This window comes from Oreochromis niloticus, linkage group LG22, assembly GCF_001858045.2.
Source record: "Oreochromis niloticus isolate F11D_XX linkage group LG22, O_niloticus_UMD_NMBU, whole genome shotgun sequence".
NCBI classification, from domain to species: Eukaryota; Metazoa; Chordata; class Actinopteri; order Cichliformes; family Cichlidae; genus Oreochromis; species Oreochromis niloticus.
In genome coordinates, this window is record NC_031985.2 from 24,205,357 (window position 1) to 24,227,616 (window position 22,260).

The following is a 22,260-nucleotide window of genomic DNA, read 5'->3' on the forward strand; positions in this document are numbered from 1 at the left end:
CACTATTTTGTTTAAAGTGTTTGAAAGGTTGGGCGGCTAGGGAGCATGAGTGGGAGGGATGTGTTGCTGTATTACACAAAACACTTGTTACATAATGTCTAATCACACGCACGGTCTATTTCATTGAAATGGAATTGGATGTTGTGTAGAATTATCATCTGTTTAAAATTCTCACTTGCAAAAATTCACCTCCTTTGGTGATACTGCTTGGGGCAGGTTAGACGACTGTGCCATATCAGAATAATGTCACGAACCCCATCAGTAGCCATATTATCGCTGCCAGAAGGTTCAGCTGTGACAGCTGTTGAGGGCCGTTGCTGCAGGCAACGTTGTGAGGAGAGCTGACGAAGGCTTGCCTTTTGCAACGAAATGATAGGAAAGCCACCTCCGGGTTGACTAACCTTTTACTTCTCTCCCTATGCAAACCGACAGTACTTCATCTTTCAATCAGTCCGTTGGTTTATCGCACTTATTTGTGCAACTGTTTCGCTGTCACGTCTTGCAATTTTTATCATTCCATCTTATCTGTTTGTCCTATCACCTCCTTCTCTTCAGCAGCTGTGCACCAGAGATTACATGCCTCTCAGCTCTCAGCACAAACAACTGCTTGTTGTCCTGCAGTTTATTGGTGCTTCTGAGTGAGTACACAATGCTGCGTATTCAGTTTCACTGCTCACATCGATCCAGGGATGAAGAAAACATCATATAGCTCGAAAATTATGTTTGATTTCCCTTTTTTCCCTGTTCGATTTCTACCATCTAGCCTCAATCGTGATACATTGATTAGATATGTCTTTGTGTGCCCATAAGCTTGATCATGGGGTATTCATCTTTAGAGTACAGTGGGACGATGGCTTTTTTGGGCTTGGCACTGAAACTACAATGAGAAGTAATTTCTGTATTAGCACCACGAATCTGACATTAGCTTGCTTGTAGAAATGTACCTAAAAAAGCTGCACTGACTAGCACCTGTTTGTTATTATCGGCCAATATTAGCCAATATTTTCAGATCTCTCCATATCGCACATATATAGCAGCTGATAAATTAAACTTTAAAAAATAAAGGGAGAGCGAAAAAGACCCTTTAACCATGTTGTAAGTGTAACAGATAAAAAATGTTTGGGAGATCTGTTTATGTTTCCTGTGTCTGGAAGAAGAAGAAGTAGTATCGGCCTATGTATCTGAATATCGATGTTTTAGATCACCAAATATCGGTATCAGTATCAGTCTTAAGACACAAAACGTGAAACAAGAAAACATGAACTTCAACAAGCAAATGATCAGATCTACAGATTTATAGTACTACTCTCACAAAGGTGTTTATACAACATTGAATGCTTTCCACTCACTTCTCAGACTTCATATCTGTCTCCCCGCATCAGAGTGATAATCCCTAAGCTTGTGTTGTTTTTGTGGTTTGTTATACTGGCTTGGCACAGTCAACACTTGCAAGTTATAGGTCATGAAAAGCACACGCACACACATACACACACAAACTACATTTCTTTTTCACCCATACACACACAGAGGCTGCACACTGAACCCACTCATTAGTTGTGCGTCTCTCACGAGGGCATGTCATTGTCCGTGCTGGTCTCTCTGTCGCGGCCTGCCGTCTCACACTGTTAATGGTGCAACAATCCAGGGGGGAGTGCCATGTGACAAAGATTATAGATCATAATTAAGCACCATGGTGTTCCTGTTTATACTGTAGCTGTCAAGATATTGCAAGAATTGATGTTTTGTTGGAGTTGAACATGCGCACACGCACACACACACTTTATTGATAGGCCCAGCTGCAGGTCATGCTCCTCCGCTGCAATGAGGAGACAGTATATCCCCCCGGATACAGTAACACAGATTCCTGTCTAAAACGTCTCGTCAGCTTCTGCCAAAGCGTCATCACATCTCCCACTGTGACGCACAAGGCGATAAACAAAATTATGCACTTCGGTTTAAATCTTTTGATTTATATTCTGCATTATCTTTACTCCCAACACCAAGCTCCGCACATTTTATTTTGGTTTCAGTCGAACTATTAGGCTTTTTCTTATTTTTTTGTCATATGTGTTATTAGGATAGTGAATGCTCATATTAAATATGGCCAACGTTTCAAATGATGAGATTAGCATATGTACAAGTAATCCCTGTGAGCTCAAGGGTCGGGTTTCAGACTGCTCAGAACACTCATTTTCAGTCAGGTTTTACTAGCCTTGACTCTCTGTATGATAACAGTGAGCTGATATATGTAATAACGTCAAATTCCTACCCACTGCTTTTCAAACCTTTAATTTGCGAGGGGCAGCCAATCAATGGAAAGCTGGTTCAAAGAGAGGGTAGGCTCAACAGGAGGAGAATTAATTGTTTCAGTCAACAGATAACTAAGACCCAGTATAGACAAATGAGGCTTATTACGAGTCATGAATCACATAAAGCTACTGTAATAGAGTTCAAGAGTGTGGACCTGGAAATAGGCATAATATTCATGTCTAGTTTTCTAAGTCAAAGCGCGTCAAGCAAAAGCCTTTTCTTCCTGTAACATGGTTGTTTTGCCATCCCAAAGAAGGTGAAGAGACCAGCAGCTGTGGGAAAAGACGTTCTCAAAGATGGGCTTGGAGAGGATGGGCGATGTCACACAAAATAAATTAAAGCCCTAATTCCATTGACATTCATCTAATGAGAACCAAATTTCTAGTATTAGAGTGACAAAGAGGTGCAATAGGATCCACTTGACAGTAACTGCCTGGTAGACAGTCCGTTCCACTTGGCCATAAATCTCTATGGAATGGATTGGAGAGGAGTGAGCAGTCAATCACGATAGATTGAGACACTTCAACTGAGAGATCACTTTTCTACTCCCAGCTTGACGCTTCCTCCACGACAAGTGTTATTACATATTTACAAAGTTGTCAGAGTTTGCTGCACCATTCAGTTTATGGATTTTTTTTGTCCTGGGGAATATTATTTAAAAGTTTAAGTTTGTCTTTTTTTACCAGTTATGTTGGATCAGCTGAACGGCTGGGAAGCTAAACTTGCTTCCCAGCCGTAGAAACCCAAAGGCAAGACTGTCCAGTCCAGGGTTGTGTGGGGGCTGGATGCTATCCAAGCTGTCACACGCTCTCGCCAGTCCATGACAGAGTAAACGCAAACAGACAGACAAGCACACACCCCACGGCCAATTTAGGAAGTTTACCTAACATGCATGTCTTCAGACTCTGGGAATAAACCGGAGTAACTGGAGTGATCTCCTGAACAGGGAGACCATGCAAACTCAAGTGTGAAGATTTTGTAGGGTTTTTTAATATCACACTTGTAACAGGGACGTAAATGTTTTGGGGTTTTATATTTGTTTTTCTTCAGTGAGAAAGTCGTCTTCTCAGACGTCTGCAGCTGTGGACACACAGCGCCTCCAATACCCACCGCAAAATTAGCTCAGACTGCTAACCAAAATTATGCTACTTAATAAATCACCCAACGGACATGCAGGGAAACCTAATAATCAAATAGATTATCCACCAGAGGTGGGCCATGATCCAGAATACCGGAGAATTTGTTGAGCCAAGTGAAATCCTTTGCTTGCAGTGCTGGCTGTGGCTGTTTAGAAGAAATAAGGGAGCCAGCAGCTATTGTTTGTTTCTGTGCTGCACAATTGCAGTAGGGTTGCTTGGAAACTGCTAGACCGAAGCACTCGGGTGATTTTGCGTTCAATAGTAAGGGTGCTATGTTAAGTTGGAATTGCAAATATGAGATAAGAGGAGGCTGGCAAAATGTTTCCCCTGGCAGAACGCAGTATTTTTCAGAGAACTGTTCATCCTGATCGATAGAAGGCTTTAGTGGCACTTGACCCTGTAAGGCGTTTTAGAAATGGAGTAATATATCCCATGTGGATATCATAAGACAGCAGATCTCACACTCACATGCATATGTCGATACAGTTGTCTGTGATCATTAAGGATAATAGTCAGCTGGTTAAATATCTGTTAGTGGAAAAACACCAGGGATCGACAGTCTTCCAGCTTCTCCCGCATCCCTGATTTTCTGTATTAGTCAAAACTTTGCTTCTTATCTGATTTGAATTCCCTCCCCGGATATTTAGTTTTAGAAGCTGTCTTGTCATTGCTCAGTTTCATTTCACAACGGCGCCTGGCTTTGATGCTTGATGTCTTCATATTTAACGATGCTGTTGGTCCACATGGGGAAACAATTAGGATGTCAATGCCTCGCAGGCAGAAACAAAACTTGTTTTGCCGTTTGTCTCTGCAGAGAATACTCCGGTCCTCGAGGATGGTGGACATTTAGGCAAGCTGCTCATCCTCAACTACTGGATGTTAGCAAAGTTCACATTATCATCATCATAACTTTGACATTTACATTGGTTTCAGCAATGGGAGTCTTTTCTGTCTTTTTTGTACTTTTGCAAGAAAAACTAAAAAAACATTTGCAGTTACTTGGATTTTAATGTCAGTGCAGAATTTAAACTTCATGTATATTTATTTGTTATTTACAAAGAACATATTGAATGCTGTGGAGGTTGTTTTTCTTTTTTAAAAAAAATTATACTAATTTTGAAGTCGATCTGAAGAAGAGATACATTACACAGTACCAAGGCACAATAATGAATAATACTGGTGTTCTACAGTATTGCATTGTTGACTATTTTCATGTGTTGATATGCTTCTCAGCCCAGCACCTGCCCTGCTCTTTTGTTGTGCATGTGCATGTATTTTTCCTCTCTCATTTTGAATTTCATTCCAACTTTTAGTGCTTGAGAACTCTGGAGACAAACCGCTGCTTATTGTAGGAGTTCAGTTCAAATTGTAAGATTTTCTAGCATTTAGAACAGAAAGTGGAGCTCTCATTGTTCTTCCAGGGAAAGTAGTGAAAGTCCTGAATTTCTTCCATCTGCGTTGTTGTGAAATAATGAATACTCAGATCTCCAGTTTTGTGCATCTTAGTCTTCAGTAATAGGAAAGTGAAGATGAAAACAAGCTATTTGAAGGCCTTAGTTTTGACTTTGGGAAACTGTATTGTGCATGTACCAAATTGATGTTTTAGTTTAAAAAAAAAATCTTTAGTTAATAAGAATCATATCAATGTCTCATAAGTCGAAGGTTTGGTTTACTTAAGTGTGCTTTGCCTGTTACTTTGTTAGGAATTATCCAGGGCAAACTAACAAAAGAACAAAACTGTCTGTCAGAGGGAAGTTTTTTCTTTTCCTCATCGTTTAGTGTAAGAGGTTTTAAAATGCTTCATTAACTCAAGGCCACTTCAAAGTGCCAGTGCCAGACAGATAATTAAAACACGGTGAGCTCACAAAGAAAGGAATTGTTCTCTCGCTCCACTCCTGCTTTTTGGCCCCATTATGCTGCTTGAGATTATACTAAGAATTTAGACACTTACGTAGATATTTCTTTTTTCTTTAATACTGAAGAATTCAAATTTCTGTTCACGTCCCACTGGGGAACTTTAATCATTTTTATCTTTAATCATCACTCAGTAAACTGTATAAAGTGTTGCACTGGGCTAGAGATAATGAAAGGTCTTTTAACTTAATTATTGCCGATTATTAATTATACTGTCATAAAGCATTTAATGACGTTATTAGAAGTTAAAACTAAAACTAATAAGTAAATTTTGTTTTCCCATAAGAATTTAAATGTCAGTTATTAAGAGCTGCAACTATTCATGCCCACATTGTTCTCCTCATACGTTCATAACAGAGAGGTGATATACGAAATTATAAAATGCTGAAAGATGACTGAAAAGTTATTCTAGTTGCATGAGCAGTCTAAGTTACACTCATCTTTCTGTAATACACAGAAACTGTCTGTGTGTTTGTTTCTTTGTCTGCCAACTCCTCCTAAACGTTCAGCAGTTGAGCAACCAAACCTGGCACACGGGTACGTCTTCGGTCACCGATGGACTTGTATCTATGTCAAATATTAGGACGCCATCATTTGCCTAGCAACCACAAATCAACAGGCTAAAATGACCTTTTTTTTTTTTTAACATTTATGCACCTATAACACCTTATAAAAGCACTATGTAATATTTATTTCATGACAGTTGCATCTAAAAAATTTAAATTATGCATCATATATTATGGCAGATTGCCTGGCAACCACCTTGCAACAGTATAAAAAGGCCCTTCTTTGCCTTTGTGCACTTATATCCCCTTATGAAAGCATCCCATAATTTTAATCTCATGACAGTAATGTCTCATTTATATTCACTAAAACTGAATTATACATGTTGCCCAGCAACAGGCTAGCAATAAGCTAAAATAACTTTTTAAAAAGTATTTTCAGACCTACATACCTTTAAAAAAGCGTTGCATCATTTTATTTTTATGGCCAATAGCACGACCAGGTCAAATAATACTGTAGCATCCCAGTATGTACTGTTTAATTTAAGTTGGCACTTGAACCAAGGATGAACTAGGTAAAATATATATATATATATATATATATATATATATATATATATATATATATATATATATGTATTTTTTTTTTTTTTTTTTTTGCAGATATAATTGTTAATTTAGATTTCAAAAATGGCCTTAAGCATTGAGCATATGTCATTCTGCACAGTGATGCTCGTCCGAATGACAAGATCTCATATTAAGGTGTTTACCTGAGACAATTTAGGCAACATTGCAGAGGTGCAGGTAAGACTGTGACATGCTGGCGATTATATAAGTGAACATCTATCTAACTGATCTCAGAATCTCATGTGTTTGCTCGATTTCTCTGTTGTTGGTTTGTGTCTGAACCACCGAAGTTAAACTAGGCCATATTTCCTTCAGGTGCAAGTCCAAGGGAGTTCTTAATTATTTTGTTATCAACAAAGACCTCCTGCTACAGTTGTCCTGATTAAAATAATTTAAATAATTGCTTCGATTGCCCAAACTGTTAGATGAAAATATTCAGGGCTCATTAATCAAACAGCCTGTTCATGTACAGTAGATTAATTTAATTGAGCTGAGGAATGTGCATTGAATAACTCTTTCAAAAAATTAATTGGAGGACAGTTTTGACAATATTCCAGCTCCCTTTTTGTCTCTTTATGGTAATAATAAACTCTGCATTTTGCAGTGGCGATCGCTAGTGGGCATGAGCGGAGTGCTTAATGCTGCTTTCACCAGTGTTAAAAGGTCTTGTATGCTTGTTAGTTTACTTTATTAAGAAACCTGTGCCTATTACACGCTGTGATTTTTGCAAATATGGTTCTTATAAGCATTTTTTCTTTTATTTGAAAAACATTTCACTGTTTCTCACATAAACTCACCAATAAATTATCTGACAGGCGATAGCTGTTTCAAATCTTGCGTTTTTAATGTTTGATGGTGGTTTGCATGCTGACGACAGATCGTTCCTTTGGTAAGTCACAATACAGTGTTTGTGAGCAATGCTGTAAGATGAGTCATATAAGCCTGCATCTCTACAGCTGCCTGATATGTAGGCAGCCTAATAGTAGATGGCAGGGCTGGCTCTAGCCTGCTGTGTTAGGGTGGGCAGCTAGAAATAATAAGTGAGCAACTTGAGCGAGACAAAAACCCGAAGTTAGAGCAGCTGACAAGTATCCCACGGGTTGGTGCCTTCAGTCCCAGTTCAAATGATGGCGTCTTCTCTCTCTGAGAAAAATAAGCACAGTACATAAAGTCTTGACTAAACTAATCTTTAAAACACTAATTTGTTCCAAGCAGCATGTAGCAGCTGTAAAATGGTTTTCTCACAGGCTGAAGAACATCAATCCCTGCATGAATCCGAACATTTATCCTCCGAAAGAGAAGCACATATTACTTTGGAGTTTGGAAAGAGGCAGACTGTAAAAGGACACAGTATAACATTTTAACATCATAACGCACATCAGATTGAAACGCTAATGCATGCTCAAGGGTTCTTTCTCAGTGTCCTGCAGCTATGTAGCAGAAATTACATATAAGGGAAAATCTCAGACGCATTTAACAAAATGAGCAGTTTTAGCGAATGTGAAACATGTTAGCTTAGCCAGAGCATCACGACACGTGTAACCAGCACAAAAGCTGCTACAATGGGTAAACAGGAACTCTAAAATGAAACACAAATACTGATTTGCATACGTTAGAGTTTGATATCCATTAAAAGATGCAATTTATTTATTTTTAGTAGTTTAATGTGTGTGCGCGTTATTTGCTGCCTTGACTTGAGGGACAGCTGTCTGCTTCCTCTGAATGTTATTTATATGTAAATCAGATCACGTTAAGAGGGTATGCAGTGTGAGACTTGAGTGTGCAAGCTTTAAGGTGCCCACACAGTCATAAGTTTATATGCCTCTTTTAGCACTGACTGACGAAACCCCATTTTTTCCCTCTAAAGTCTGAGTTGGTGGGCAAGACGCCCGTTCTGATGGGCTCAGCCCACCCCTGCCATAGCTATTGTACAGCTGGGCTGTGTAGATGGAGGGCTAACAGTGATCATTGTGACAAAATGGTCTAGACTTGCAGTGGAAATAACTTTCCATGCAGCGTTTGTCTTTCATTGTTTGCCAGCACTTACTGCTCTGATTAATGATATATTTGCCTCTTGTGTTCCAGTTTCCCAGGTTAAACAGTCAGAGCTCGACGATCATTTACATTAGCACACTCAGATAAATGTCTTCACGCTGAAAAACGAAAACAAGCGTATTTTCCTACCAAACTGATGTCAGCTGTATAGAAGGAACGCTGCCTCGGGAAATGTAAAAATGTCCTCTGTAAAGTTGTGTGCTTTGTGAAGATCTTCTCAGTGAACAGTGTGTACTCAGCCTTTGGCTCTGACTTTGAGACTGCTGTGACAACTGCAGTAAATGCAATTTCAGGCTTTCACAGCAGAGCTGCTTCACCATGCTTGGATCCTCACAACACTTTTTTTCTCCACAGAGGGATCAATTCAAATGGTTTTTATAATTAACTTAATGCAACCAGCAAGTACGTGATTCGTTTTTATTTTAATTTGTCCAGTCTTTTCTTTTCTTTTCTCATAGTGGAGGAGAAGAACAATAAATTGACTCTGTATTGTTTATTATATTGAAGAAAACCTCATCTTGTGGCTCTTAGTCTTGTTCAGTTTAGTGTTACTGCAGATAACATGAACATGAACAAAAAATTATTTTGGTAATCAGTGGATCTAAATATTTTTTTCTTGTTAGTCAAATGTACAAAAAAATTGAAAATATTTCAATTACTTCCTCCAAAAGTCGTCTTCAGTCTTATTTATGTATATATTTATTATTATTATTTACTCTGGCATCTATTTATCTAATGCCATCTAATACTCAGTGACTGAACTAATGTTGCAGCTCAGATGCTTTTTGATTTTTTTTTTTAGTTAATTAGTTTTTTTTCATAAAGCATTACATCTCACATCAGCAGATCTATAGACCTTTATACATTGTGTTTGCCGGTGATTCACTCACTCTTGCTAGACAGTACCCTGGTACCCTGTCTTCAAAACCACCAGCCATGTTCCAAATATGTTTATTTGTTTTGATTTTAAATTCTTTCTAAAATATTGTTATGATTAATCGGATATTATTCAACATTTTTCTGATCATTTGGGGGATTTGGATGCAGACTTTGTAAGTCATGCAGTAGTTACAGGAGTACATGCCCGAATTTTACTTTATAAATGTTGTTTTAGTGCCTCCTTAGGTGGTTGCCAGGCAACATGGTGTATTTATAATACTGGATAAAAATTAATCATTACACATGAAATGGAAATGATTGGAAGGTGTTTTTCTTAAATGACCCCTTGTTATGTATATGTATCATAATATGTGATGTAGATAAGAACTTTTACGGGCCTTGGATGCACCTGTGTGCCACTAAGTTTTGCTGTATTATAGTAAGACTGAGATAAAAATGTAACCTTTTTTCCAAAATTCCATAATTTATCAATTTTTTTTTAGCATTTTAAATATTAAAATGCTATTAAAACCCTAAAGTCCACTAAAGTCATTGTTTATTTAGACCGTTTACTAAATAGACTACTTATTTGTTTTTCTTATTTTTTACCTAATGACACATTTTTTAGATTGTCGTAGTTGCTGATTTTTAATTAAAGTAATATTTCATTGCAAATACTGCTCTTTATGATTAGTATGCCAGAAATTGTCATTTACGTCTATAGTAAATGGTGAAACTGATCAAAACTTATTTCTATATTGATGATAATTAACCAGTGATCCACCTGCCAAATCAGGCCCACCATCCCATGTTTGCTTATTCATTAAATCTCTAAATAAAAATTGATTGAAGAGGTTCCAGATATAATTTTTGTATGAACACTTTCAAAGCATTAGTAATTTAGATGCATAATTAGCTGCTAAATGCAGAAAAATATAATATTTATCAGCCACATGTGCATAGTTGTTTCCTTGTCCCAAGTTAATGTAGTTAATAGATTGAGGTGAGTAATGGAATTTATACTATTTATTGATTTTGTTGGGTAAATATCGTTTGTTAACGGGCTCCTGGCCTGGTGTCATTTTGCAAAAGTGGCCCCCAGGCAGAGCAGAGTACTCCTGGTCTACATCATCAACACTCTGAACTTCATTATGAAAATGCAGTTTCACTATTTGTCTCAGTGGGACATCAGAGAAATATCTAAACTCCTCCTAAATGCCTTCAGCAGCTGCAGGATATGAATCAAATGAAGTATGACCTCTTCACTATAAGTCATGCTATATGGAAAGCTCCAGTTAAGCGCCCCCCCGCCCTCCGTCCTTCAGCCCCTCGTATGACGTTGAAAAATCTATCACTGACTCTTAATTTGTCCAATATGGCGTTCTTTCTCTCATACTTGGCAATGCAGCAGGCACATGGTGTTACTTTGCTTTTATCTGTCTAAAGCCATCTGTCATTTTGAGTGCCATCATAAAAGTGAAGGGATCATTGTTTTTGTGGTTTTTATCTCCGAGCATATCAAATAAAACGCAAGTTACACAACAGCTGATTACGGTAGGTCCATAATGATGACTGAAGGGTTGATGTCTTCATATCTTTAAGTTGTATTTTTATCTGTTTTCTGATAAATGTAGCAGCTGCTAACATCCTCACGTATTACTGTGTGTGAGTCGTAGCTCTGTCACAGAGCGGTTCGATATGACAAGGAGGCGACTGCAGACAGGTGAACGTGCCAGAAACGTGATGCGTTTGGCAATAAACGTGCATACCTACTTGCAGAAGTACAATTTACGCTGGATTAAGATAACAAATGAGCAAAGAAGTGTAGTCTTTCATGTGTATGAATTACTTCATGGCAAGAAATAAAAGCTTCCTGTTGTCTGGAAACATGGCAGATGCCTTTTGATTATATGCATCTGTTTGTATCCGTTACATTATCACGCTAAATGATTTCCTAAGTATCAGACATGATTTGCATGTTTATCCCTAACAATGGATTGAAATATTCGAGGCTACCAAAGGGCAATAACACTGGGAAATCAGGTTTCTTGCTCTTACACACAATCAAATGCTGTTGCTATTGTAAACATGTAATAATAATAGCGCAAGCATTTCGCTTAGAAACCAGTAAATATGAGGGGGTCAGGCAAGACTGATCCTTTACCACTTTTTTTTTTTTTGCACATTTTACCCTAAACCCTAGTGAGATTTCCCCAAGTTTGTTCCACGTCTCTGATTATATTTGTGCTGTAGATTCTGAAAACCACACGCATAAATTCCTAAATGTCATCGATGTTGTGTTTGTCCTTTCCCGCCCCCCACCCACATTTTTCTTTTCAGCCCAGCTTTTTGCTTTTACCTGGAGGATCCCTGCAGAGTCGCATGAATTTGAAAAAGAAACACAACTTCTCTCCCAAATGTCTTTCAGAAGCCTGTTTTTATGCTGAAAAGGCACAACAAACGAAAGGTCAAGCGTCATGTAGCGTCATTAAAAATAGACCAAACCAAACTTTGCTTTAATGTCAAACTAATGCAGCTCGAGATTTATTTAATTCATTCAAAGGAGAGTGTACAGTTCTTGTATACAACTGTAATGTAGCACTGTATTGTTCTTATTCATGGTAAACCTGTGGATTGGTTTTTGCTGACTGGCAAAAGTCCTCATGCTGCTCACTTCTCTCTGTTAGGCTATCTTAATATAAAGAGGTGTTTTTTACACCACTTCTTTGTACCGAAAATCCTTTTAGGCACCATCCCCGCCCCCCCCACCGCAAGCACAGCTTTCCCAACACTGCAGACGCAGATGTAAAAGAAGAAACAAGTGAAAGAGCTTGAATTCAAAAGCTCCAACGCTCCACAAAGAGAAAGCAGCTGCGTTTGGAGCACAAGTAAAGAGGCGCGTTTTGACCATAGTGTACAACCAGCTGCTGCTATGATCAGATCTGCTGTTACAAAAGAAAATGAAAAGAACAACCGCACAAATAGTTTTCATTTGATTTTCTGGGAATATTTATTGTGTTTGTTTGCATGTTTGTGTGCAAGTTCCTGTAGGATCTGGCAACGTCACACGCACAAATGGCTGCTGGCCACTGCAGCGAAACATTTATTTATTTTTTTGGTATGATCCCGTTCCAAATGTTAACGTCATTTGCTGTAGCTTGAAGAGGGCAGTAATGGCCTTTCTGGATTAACTCCATAACCATTACACGTTTGTCATGTTTATGTGCAGGGACGTGTTTAAAATGCTGACAGCTGTGCTCATTGTGGCGACTTGAACCCTTTGCAGTGTTCGAGATGGCTTTGTATCTCTTTAAAGCAGATTTAGTAGATCAAAAAATTGTAACTCATGACTAAGCATGTGAAACTTGGTGTGAATCAGGAGTTTTCTCAGCACATAGTTCTTAAAACATTTATTAGACCCCACCCAGTGTAAGGTTTAACCTCAAATAATAGTACTGGTGTTTATCAATGTCCTTTTTTGTGTGTTTATTTGATGGTCTTTAATCAAAATGATGAAAGCAGACAAACAACTAAACCACAAGTTATTTAAAAATTACTTTCAGTGGTTGAATTTTATACTTGACTACTTTGTGACTTCTCAGACAAGTCCAGTGTGCCGGCTCAAATTTGTGTGTTAAAATGGGAATTCAGTTTATTTTCCCAGTAAATATAAAACAGATGGTCTAATAAATGTGTTAAGCATTTCTGTGCATTGTAAAAACCCTTGGACAGCCATAATTTAAAAAAGAGTAATTAATGCGTATCAACCCTTCAAGGAACTAAATTAAATGTGTGATTAAATGACTCAGTAAACGAGGACTGCATCTTTAACTTGGGGCTCAAATTGTTCTTCGGATTCCCCGAGTTTAGAATGACTGCATTCACAGCTGTATTAGGCCAAAGTGTGGCTGCTTTGGTGAACGATCTGCAGCCTTTTGACAAAGTAAAGAAAGCCCTTGGCTGACTAAATGTCAGTGTGCATTATTTCTTCTGTTGTTTAAGTGTTTTGGTTGCGTACAGAAGAAAAAGGAAATGTGCCGTTTGTGAATTATACAACAAAAATGTCATTTTTTTCCGTTTACAGTCCAATTTCAGCTCAGGTTTAATAATTCAGGGAAAACTTTATCTGATCTTTTAATCTCTAACAAAGATGTAATGAGTAACTTTAGCCTTACCTAGTTACTGAAGGCTTATTTAATTTTACCATCTGCGCTGAGAAGTATTCAATTAAATTCAATCATGTTTATTTCGAGCCGCTCCCGCGAGCGATATGTTGCAGTCTCCGCAGGGAAACCATTAGATCCCCACTGCTGTAAAATAATATAGATCAACTGTTAATCTCCCCGAGTCAATTTCAGACCGATGATGATTTTGGCAACACTGTGCGTTTGATTGAATGCGGAGAGATAAGTTGGAGGTTGTATAAAGGTTGGAGTTATCACTGTGATGGAGACAGCATAGCTCCTGCTGGTCTGAGTCATAAATTGTCCACAGAGCTGCATTCTGTGCATTTTTGCAGCAGTGCGTACGCCAAGATGTTAAAGCCCGTTTTAGCCGCTGCTGGCATTTTAATACAGAGCACGTCACTCTGTGTAAAACACTGTTTCATATCAGAAATGATTATTTGTCTGCTGTTACTGAATGTTTTTTATCTGTTATCAGTGATAATAAAGTAGTGGCATGAAGGTCTTTCATCAGGCAGGATTTGACATTTCACGAATTCTTGCCATCTTTTTTTTGGACCACGTAGAAGTGATGTAACCATTTGCTTTACTTTTACTCATTAATCTTCATGCTACAACAGTTTGTCTCTACTCTGGATACTTGGCAGGACCTCGGTTATAAAAGCTTTCCACCGCTCTTCTGGAATAGGAGTGCTCGTACACGATATTAGACCCAGACTGCACTGGCCGGCAGTGCGTAAGTGGACGATACGGTGCAGCATTAATGGCTCCCATTTGTTCATTACCTGCGTGATTGCTATTGATCTGCCAGAAGCTGTTTCAGGGGGCTTTGCAGTTACAGAGTACAAAGCTCTGTGTGCCAACATAATACATTACGCCACCAAGACATTACTTTATTGTATTTTATGCAGATGCGGATTATTGTGATTGACTGGAAGAGAGTCGGGTTGAAACCTTTCTTTTTCTCTTTCAGTAGTTTTTCGATTGAAAGGATAAGATGAGTGATAAATGGAGAGGCGTATTAGAATATATCAGAACGATTAATGCTGCCGCTTCAGGAGTGTTTGGTCAGCAGAACTTTACTGTGTGTGGGCTTCGGCTGTGACCGGGTCCCTCAAAGTTGATTGGACTTTAGACAATGCATCTGAACTGCTCTTATGTTAGATTAAATGTTAAAGTGATCACAGGACAACATACACTGAGAGAGAGAGATTAGCACAGAAAATGATTGCGCTTCCCTCTGCTGCTTCAGATGATATTACAATGTTTCCTTCGTGTTAGTTTTCTAAAGATTGAACGGATCTGTGCATGCTGACTTGCCCGTCCACCTGTGTTTCTTTCAGGAGGCTGTTGGGGAGAACGCAGGGGTGCATGGCCCAGCAGAGGACAGGAAGGAGAAGGTGCCCAGCCCCCATCTCAGCCAGCTGGTGGTCCTCACTAACAGCGGGACACTCTACGGGCTGGCACAAAGGGTGGTGGCCACAGAGTCTCTGTAAGCACACACCACTGGAAGCATTTGCACACTACATTAAAGTATTCCTTACATAACACAGCAGATAAGATGTTGATGTGTTACCACATCTCCAGCGAGCGTTGGACATTATTCCTGTGATAGAGTTAAAGAAAACCCACACAGCTGTTTTAATCTAGTGATTCTTGACATTAGTGCGTGTTTTATGTCATCGCTTGTGTGTCCTGGCAGCGCGATGTAACATGACAGTTATGTACATCCAAGCACTCTGTTTGATCAAGTTACGGAGGCCGCTTCTCGCTCACCCTCATCGTGTCAGGATGGCAATAATGTCATTACACAGTTTTCCACACACTGGCTGGGAAAGATTAGCCCTGCCTGCGTTGTGTTCCTGCACACACAGCAACACATTTTAGCGCCCCCAAAATAATTTCCTTTCTCTAATTTGATATGTTTTAAACTCTCTCAATCAGTCACTCAGTAACCAGTTTATTTTTGTATTCCTCTACTCTGTTTTTTTTCCTCCCTCTCTGTCTTACTCTGTTACATTCACACTACACACTGGTGCCCCCGTGCATAATTAGGTCAAGCTATCATCAGTGCTGACAGCACTTGGGCCCTCAGAGGTCTGCGCTGTACAACAACAGCTTCATAATGAAAGTCTTGTAAACCAAAGGCTCTGACAGGGCTGCTGCCAAAACGCTGAGTAGGCTTACACTCGCTCACAAAAAGGGTTTCGTGTTCCTCCGAAGAGGAATGAAAGCAAAACGGCTAAAGTGTTTAGTGTAGGTAAAGTTTAAAGGACCAAAGCAGATTTATTCTGTGCAAAACTGCAAGAAATTGTTGAGGGTGTTGGTGGTTGGGTTTTATTTTTTATGCTTTTGATCTAAAAATAGTGTTTTTAGAAAAGGCAGCTCACAGTTTGTGTTTTTAGCATCCTCAGCCTGTCCTGTTTCAAACAAAATCTCGGGGAGAGAAAAGAAAGTGGACACACCAATCATGTGTGAGAAGAATCAAAGATAAAAGCTCAGCAAACTGACCATCTGTTCTTCATTCTCTATGCTGCTGGTCAGGTGTTGCATCTATACAAGCGTGATCTGATAACTCTGAAGTGCAGTGTGTGCTTTCTTTTTTTTTTTTTTTTCTTATTATTCCCTCCACAGCACATGATGATGTTGCTGAGGTAAACACAAGCTGTTCCAGCTCACCTTAATGCGGTTTTCATTGCTCCATGAAAACAAACGGACACAAAAAAATGTCTTCTCTGTGGTACTTTTACGCACCCATCCAAAAAAAGTTGGGCCGGTGTTTAAAACGTAAGTAAAAACAGAATGCAGTGATTTGCAAATCTCACAAACCCACAAAGCAGCTACACTTCTTAACAGAGTGGTACTAAAAAGAAAGAGTTGGAGGAACATTTTGCAGCTTAATTGGCAACAGGTCTGTAACATGATGGTATATAGGGAATGTCTCTGAGATGCCAAGAATAAAAATGGGCACCAGTATTGCAAAAAAAAAAAAACCTTGTAGAACAGTTTTAGATTCACTTTGCTTAATATAAAATTATGAAGACTTAAAGATCAGCAGTAGATAATATCATTAAAAGATTCAGAGCATTTGGAGAAATCTCTGTGTTACCGTTTTCTTTGGGCCAAAGATGATTTAAAATTGACTGAGACAAAGTGGAAAAACTGTTCTGGGCTCAGATGAGTTGAAACTTGAAATTCCTTTAGGAAAACATGGATGGTACATCGTAAGGACTAAAGAGAGGAGGGACCATCTGGCTTCTTATCAGTGCTCACTTCAAAAGCCTGGGCGTCTGATAGTATCGGGGTGTATCTGCGCGTATGGAATCGGCATCTTGCACATCTGGAAATGCACCATCAGTGCTGAAAGATATACATACAAGCTTTAAAACAACATATGCTGCCGTCCAGATGAGCTCGTTTGCGGGGGAAATCGTGTGTATTTCAGTAATAGCTGCATACTGCAGTTATTCTAACAGCAGGAGTTCATAGTAGAAGAGTCGGGAGTGTAGTGGCCTGTCTGCAGTCCACACCATTCACAAACTGAAAACATTTGGAGAATCATATGCCAAAAAATATGGTATAGACCCAGGAGTTTTGAGCATTTTGAATCTTACCAGACAAGACTGGAACAACATTCCTCTCCTAAAAGTCCAGCAGCTGCTCTCGTGAGATCCCAGATGTTTATGATGACGACTATTTTTAAAAGAAGGGATGCTACACGGTGGTAAACATGGCCCCTATCCCAGCTTTTTTTTTAAACGTGCTGCTCGCATCAAATTCAAGACAAGCTAATATTTTTTTAAATCGTGCATTTTGTCACTTTAAGCATTTGATATATTTTCTGTGTTTTGTTGTTGATGAAATATGGGTTTATGGGATTTGCAAGTCAATGCATTCTGTTTTTATACAGTGTCCAAACTAGTGTGAATTTGTTAACATTAAATTATGCTTTAAAATAAAGGTTTCTGTTTGGGTTTGGATGTTAATAATATGCAAATTGAATGCAATATATCTTTTTTTTCCTAAGCGCCCTATCTAAAAAAAAAAAAAAAACTCCATTTATAGCCACAAGAGTCTTTTAGAAGAATAATGACACACATATGCACTCACTGGCCCCTTTTAAGGTACACCTATTTAATCAACTGATTACACAATGCATCATACCATGCAAGTGACTAAGAACGTGACAGACTGGCTGCTCTGAGTGTTTCACAAACTGCTGAGAATTTCCCGCACCACCACCTCTGGGGTTTACAGAGAACCGTCTGGAGTTGTTGTCATAGGTCAGAGGAGGATGGCCAGACTGCTTCAACCTGATAGGAAGGAAACGGTAAATGAAATGATGAGAAGAAGAGGAAAATGACTGAATGGAAAATGGAAAATGACTGAATTCATTTCATTAAGTGCTTTTAAATCTAAACTATGAATCCTTGAGGCCAAGTCCATAACATGCAACTGTTTCAATTAGATTGATTGTCATTTTAACAGATTTTTTATTTTTATTTGAACTTAATTGAATTTTACTGAATTTTATTGAATTTTATTTTATTTATTTTTATTTTATATTTTTATTTTTTATTTTTTCATTTATTTTTGCATGTGTGTTGTTGCTGCCTGTGTTTAATTGAGTAATTTCTGTAACTGTGAGACACTTGCTGCTGCCTATCTTGGCCAGGTCTCCCTTGAAAAAGAGGTTTTTAATCTCAATGGGATCTTCCTAGTTAAATAAAGGTTAAATAAAAAATAATTTAAAAAAAGAGGAGCATCTCTGAACACACAAATGTTAAACTTTGAGGCTGGTGGGCTATATCGGCAGAAGACCACTACAGGTGACACTGCTGTCAGCTAAGAACAGGAAACTAAAGGTCTGGTCTGGTATCTTGAACATAAGGAGTTTATTGTACTCCAATGGCCGCCTGATCTCGGTCCAATAGAGCACCTTTGGGATATGGCGGAACGGGAGATTCACATTATGGATGTTCAGTTGACAAATCTGCAAATCCTCTGAGGAATGTTTGCAGCACCTTGTTGAATCTGTGCTGTGAAGAATTAGTTCTGGAGTCAAAGTGGGGTCTAAACATATTTGCTAGGTGAACCAAACAAAAGGTGCAGTGAGTGTGCATGTATGCTAACATGTAAACATGCACGCTAACATGTCTGTTGCATTTAGTACAGATGCACTGTACTTTAAATCATGTGTGTATACTTCGTGCGCTTTAGATTTTCTTCCGGTAGAGAGCAGGTTACAGTGGATTATGTCATCACACTGTAATTACACACTGACACTTGAGACCCCCAACTATACATTTTGTGAATATTCAATATTTGTTGCTTCTACACTGCAGAAATCTGAGTGAATTTAGTGACTGTCACTTCTGTGGCCTCAGACTTTTAGTTCTCTGCTCTTTCTCCAAAACCTCAATTTATCAGCTAACAACAGGTTAGCTTTTGCTCGCAGTGAGGGGCATCTGCAGGTCTAAGGACAGCTTCTTTTTTTTCCCCTTCATTGGTTTGTGCATTCACATCCAAACGGGGGTTCAAGAGACAGCACAAGAATGTGGAGGCCCCACCTGGGGCTGGTGTCTTAGTCTGATTAAGTCAATTTCTCCTGTTTTATTCTCTTTTGTTTTTCCTGCTGTATTTAAGAGCTCTGCGGAGACCTGTTGTTCTTTAATAAATGATCCTTGTTAAAGTCAGGACTCAACTCTGAACTTCAGCCCACGTAAACATGCTCACTCACTTTTTATTTCATGCACTGTAACACTTCAGAGCCATCGATCAGCCTGAGTCAAGAGGTCTTTATTTAGTCAGTGCTGGATACAGAGTGGAAAGGGGGGTATTAGTTCTGAACGCATTGATTTCTTTCTTCTTCTTCTTTTTTCTGTCCTGTATTTCTCACTCTGCTACCTCTTTTGGTCTGAGTGTTTTTCAAGGATAATTGAAATCCAATCCTTGTCAAAAAACCCCAAAAAACAAATAGAAGTGCTGCTTGATTTGTTGGACGTGAAAATACTTTTCTTTGGGAGGTGAGACTTAAAGGTTTGGAAGTCAGACAAGTTTTTACAGCAAAATTACAGCTGACTCAATAATTCACATTATAATAATCAAATCTGATGTTTATTTCATCAAAATGTGATCAACAAGGGAAGAAATGAGATTGAACAGCAGGAAATGCTGGAAACCCAGAAGGTTTAAGCACATATGACTAAAATCAAATTAAACATCCTTAATCTACTGACTTGATTCAATTAATGGATCAGAAGAATCAAGGGAGACAAAAAAAATTAAAAAACGTCTCATTTCATTTGAGATGTTTTACTGATTGAGTATTCAGTTCAGGGATAACAAAGGTTTAATCGCCAGTTACTCCACTTTGGCCCACGAAATCAAAATTCAATAGTAATACGAGCTTTTGTAAATAGATCTGTCACTCTTAAATAACACAAAAACAACACATCGTAATTGCCTTTTCTTATGTGTCACAAGCAGAGTAATTCAGAACATATGGGCAGAATTTAAAGGCTGTTTCTCTTTGGTTGTCTCAGTGTGTTTCTGGCAGAGCAGTTTGAGTCCTTGCAGTCCCACTTGGACACGATGATGCCTGCAGCCAAGAAGCCCTTCCTGCAGCAGTTTTATTCGCAGGTATTGTTTGGTTTATACAGTTATGCCTCCTCTGAGGGCACACGCCTCAATTATTACAGTAACCGATCATGTCATCACTGTCAGCTACAGCTGTCGGGTTATATCAGACATCGTCTGCAGCTGTAGAAAAGCGTTTATCTTTTATTTTATTTTAACCTCTTGTAAGACTGAGAATTTGTTATTTTTTGTTATTTGTAATTGATTTTCTCCACACTTGCACTTAAATATGTGGTTTATAGGATGTTTTTTCCTTTTGGATTTTCCTTTTTTAATAATTAAGGCACAATGTGAAATATGCTGTGTGACTGTTGTGGATGTGCTCCCCCTCCCACCTGCACTCACTTGCTTAATTGTAATTGTGCCATTTTGTCGTCTTTAAAAACAAATGAAACCAACTCAAACCAACACGGCAACTTTGCTTCTTTTTCTTTTTTTTGTCCCTTTGACATTTGAAATTCAGATGAAGAGGCAGGTCTGTTTGACCCAAAACATCAAGTGAATGTCATGTCCTCATTTCTCTCGTTGGAAACTTTAATCCGTAACATTGTTCTTCCTGCAGAATAGCAGGCATTTGAAAAATACCTTATCTATATGTTGACTATAATGATCCACTAACTCTCATATATTTATCCTTCCTTCCTGCACTCAGACGGTGTCTACAGCCAGCGAACTGCGGAAACCAATTTACTGGATCGTGGCGGCCAAGGCCATTGACTATGAACAAATGTTGCTCATGATGGCCGGAGTTAAATGGGACATTAGGGAGATAATGTCCCAGCACAATGTATATGTGGATGTCTTGTTAAAGGTAACGACGAATAAGAAAAGACAATGCTGATGTTACTGTAGCCTATTTTTGGCTCACCAGGGACAAAAACAAGCTAAAGTTATTAAGCATACAAAAACGTCCCACCTGACCATCACTTCAAAATTCCACTGTTTGGAAAACTACTTGAGCTAGGTCCTTTAAAGCTTTTGGTATGAGTGTAGCTCACATTAACATAGACTGTTGGATGCTTGAATATTTGGATGTCAGATCTGTGACAGGACAGCAGATTTGGAGGTCCTGTAGAAACCACAGTGTTGCAGGTAGGGGGCTGGGATTTTGTTTAGAGCCTCTCATAAACAACCCGCATCATATTCTTTAAAACAGTCTAAATCCAATTAAGGGTGTCGCACATATTAAATATGGAATAAACAATGTTTTCATCCAACTTCAATATGATATTCAAGAAATCCAAGTCAACTTCATTCTTTTTTTTTTGTGTTAATAATATATCAAATCTTTGGTGCTCTCTCTGTTTCCCAGTATGGAATTTCTGAAGTAAACATATTTATGTGAAGCTTTGCATCACTCCCATTAAGAAGTGGACTTTTTTTAAGTCTAATATTTACTCTGTTTGCCAGGATGGCCACATTTCTCTGGCGAAGAGTGAAAAAACCAAAGAGGTTTAGTGGCTGCACTGAAACCCAAAACAATGAGCTGAAAGTAATGTGCTCTGTAATGCTGAGGTTACCTACTGTCATGTCATTGAACTTTGATGCTCCTATTTCTGTCAATCAATAGAAAAAATCTCACGAATATTTCATAACCGCTGTCGGCATGCGTGCAGCTGCTTTTCTTTTCCTATCAGCACAAACCAGTACATTACATCTGATAACCGGCTTTAACTGCTTTGTATACAGTATTTCAGTCATTGTGACGATAGTTAAGATAATGCTGCAAACAGCTTCTGTTCAAAGACGAGGCTGGAGACATTATTGAGGCAGCTTTTACTCACATTTCATAAAGATATCATGCAAATACCTCATTAGGGTTCCTGCATCATTCATATCCTTAAGACTCTTGACTTAGCAAGGTGAATATAAATGATTCTAAGAGCCTACTTGGTGCCCTTTTTAAAACCTTTTATTTCTTTTTTTGTGCATTTTATAGCAAAGAACGTCCACACAGATCTCAGTGCTTATTACTTTTCCCAAACAGATACCGTGTCCTCTCAGTGTCAT

At 38.6% G+C, this 22,260-nt stretch overlaps 1 protein-coding gene across 2 annotated transcripts in view; it reads left to right on the forward strand.

Annotated features, from left to right (window-relative positions):
• Positions 1-22,260, forward strand: part of vps50 (VPS50 subunit of EARP/GARPII complex) — a 114,102-nt gene that overhangs the window by 81,456 nt on the left and 10,386 nt on the right. For both annotated transcript variants that reach the window (XM_025902313.1, XM_003457265.5), the window contains 3 exons: positions 14,955-15,103; positions 20,157-20,253; positions 20,903-21,061. In XM_025902313.1, coding sequence (XP_025758098.1) covers positions 14,955-15,103; positions 20,157-20,253; positions 20,903-21,061 — 405 coding nt within the window. The remainder of the gene's footprint in view (positions 1-14,954; positions 15,104-20,156; positions 20,254-20,902; positions 21,062-22,260) is intronic.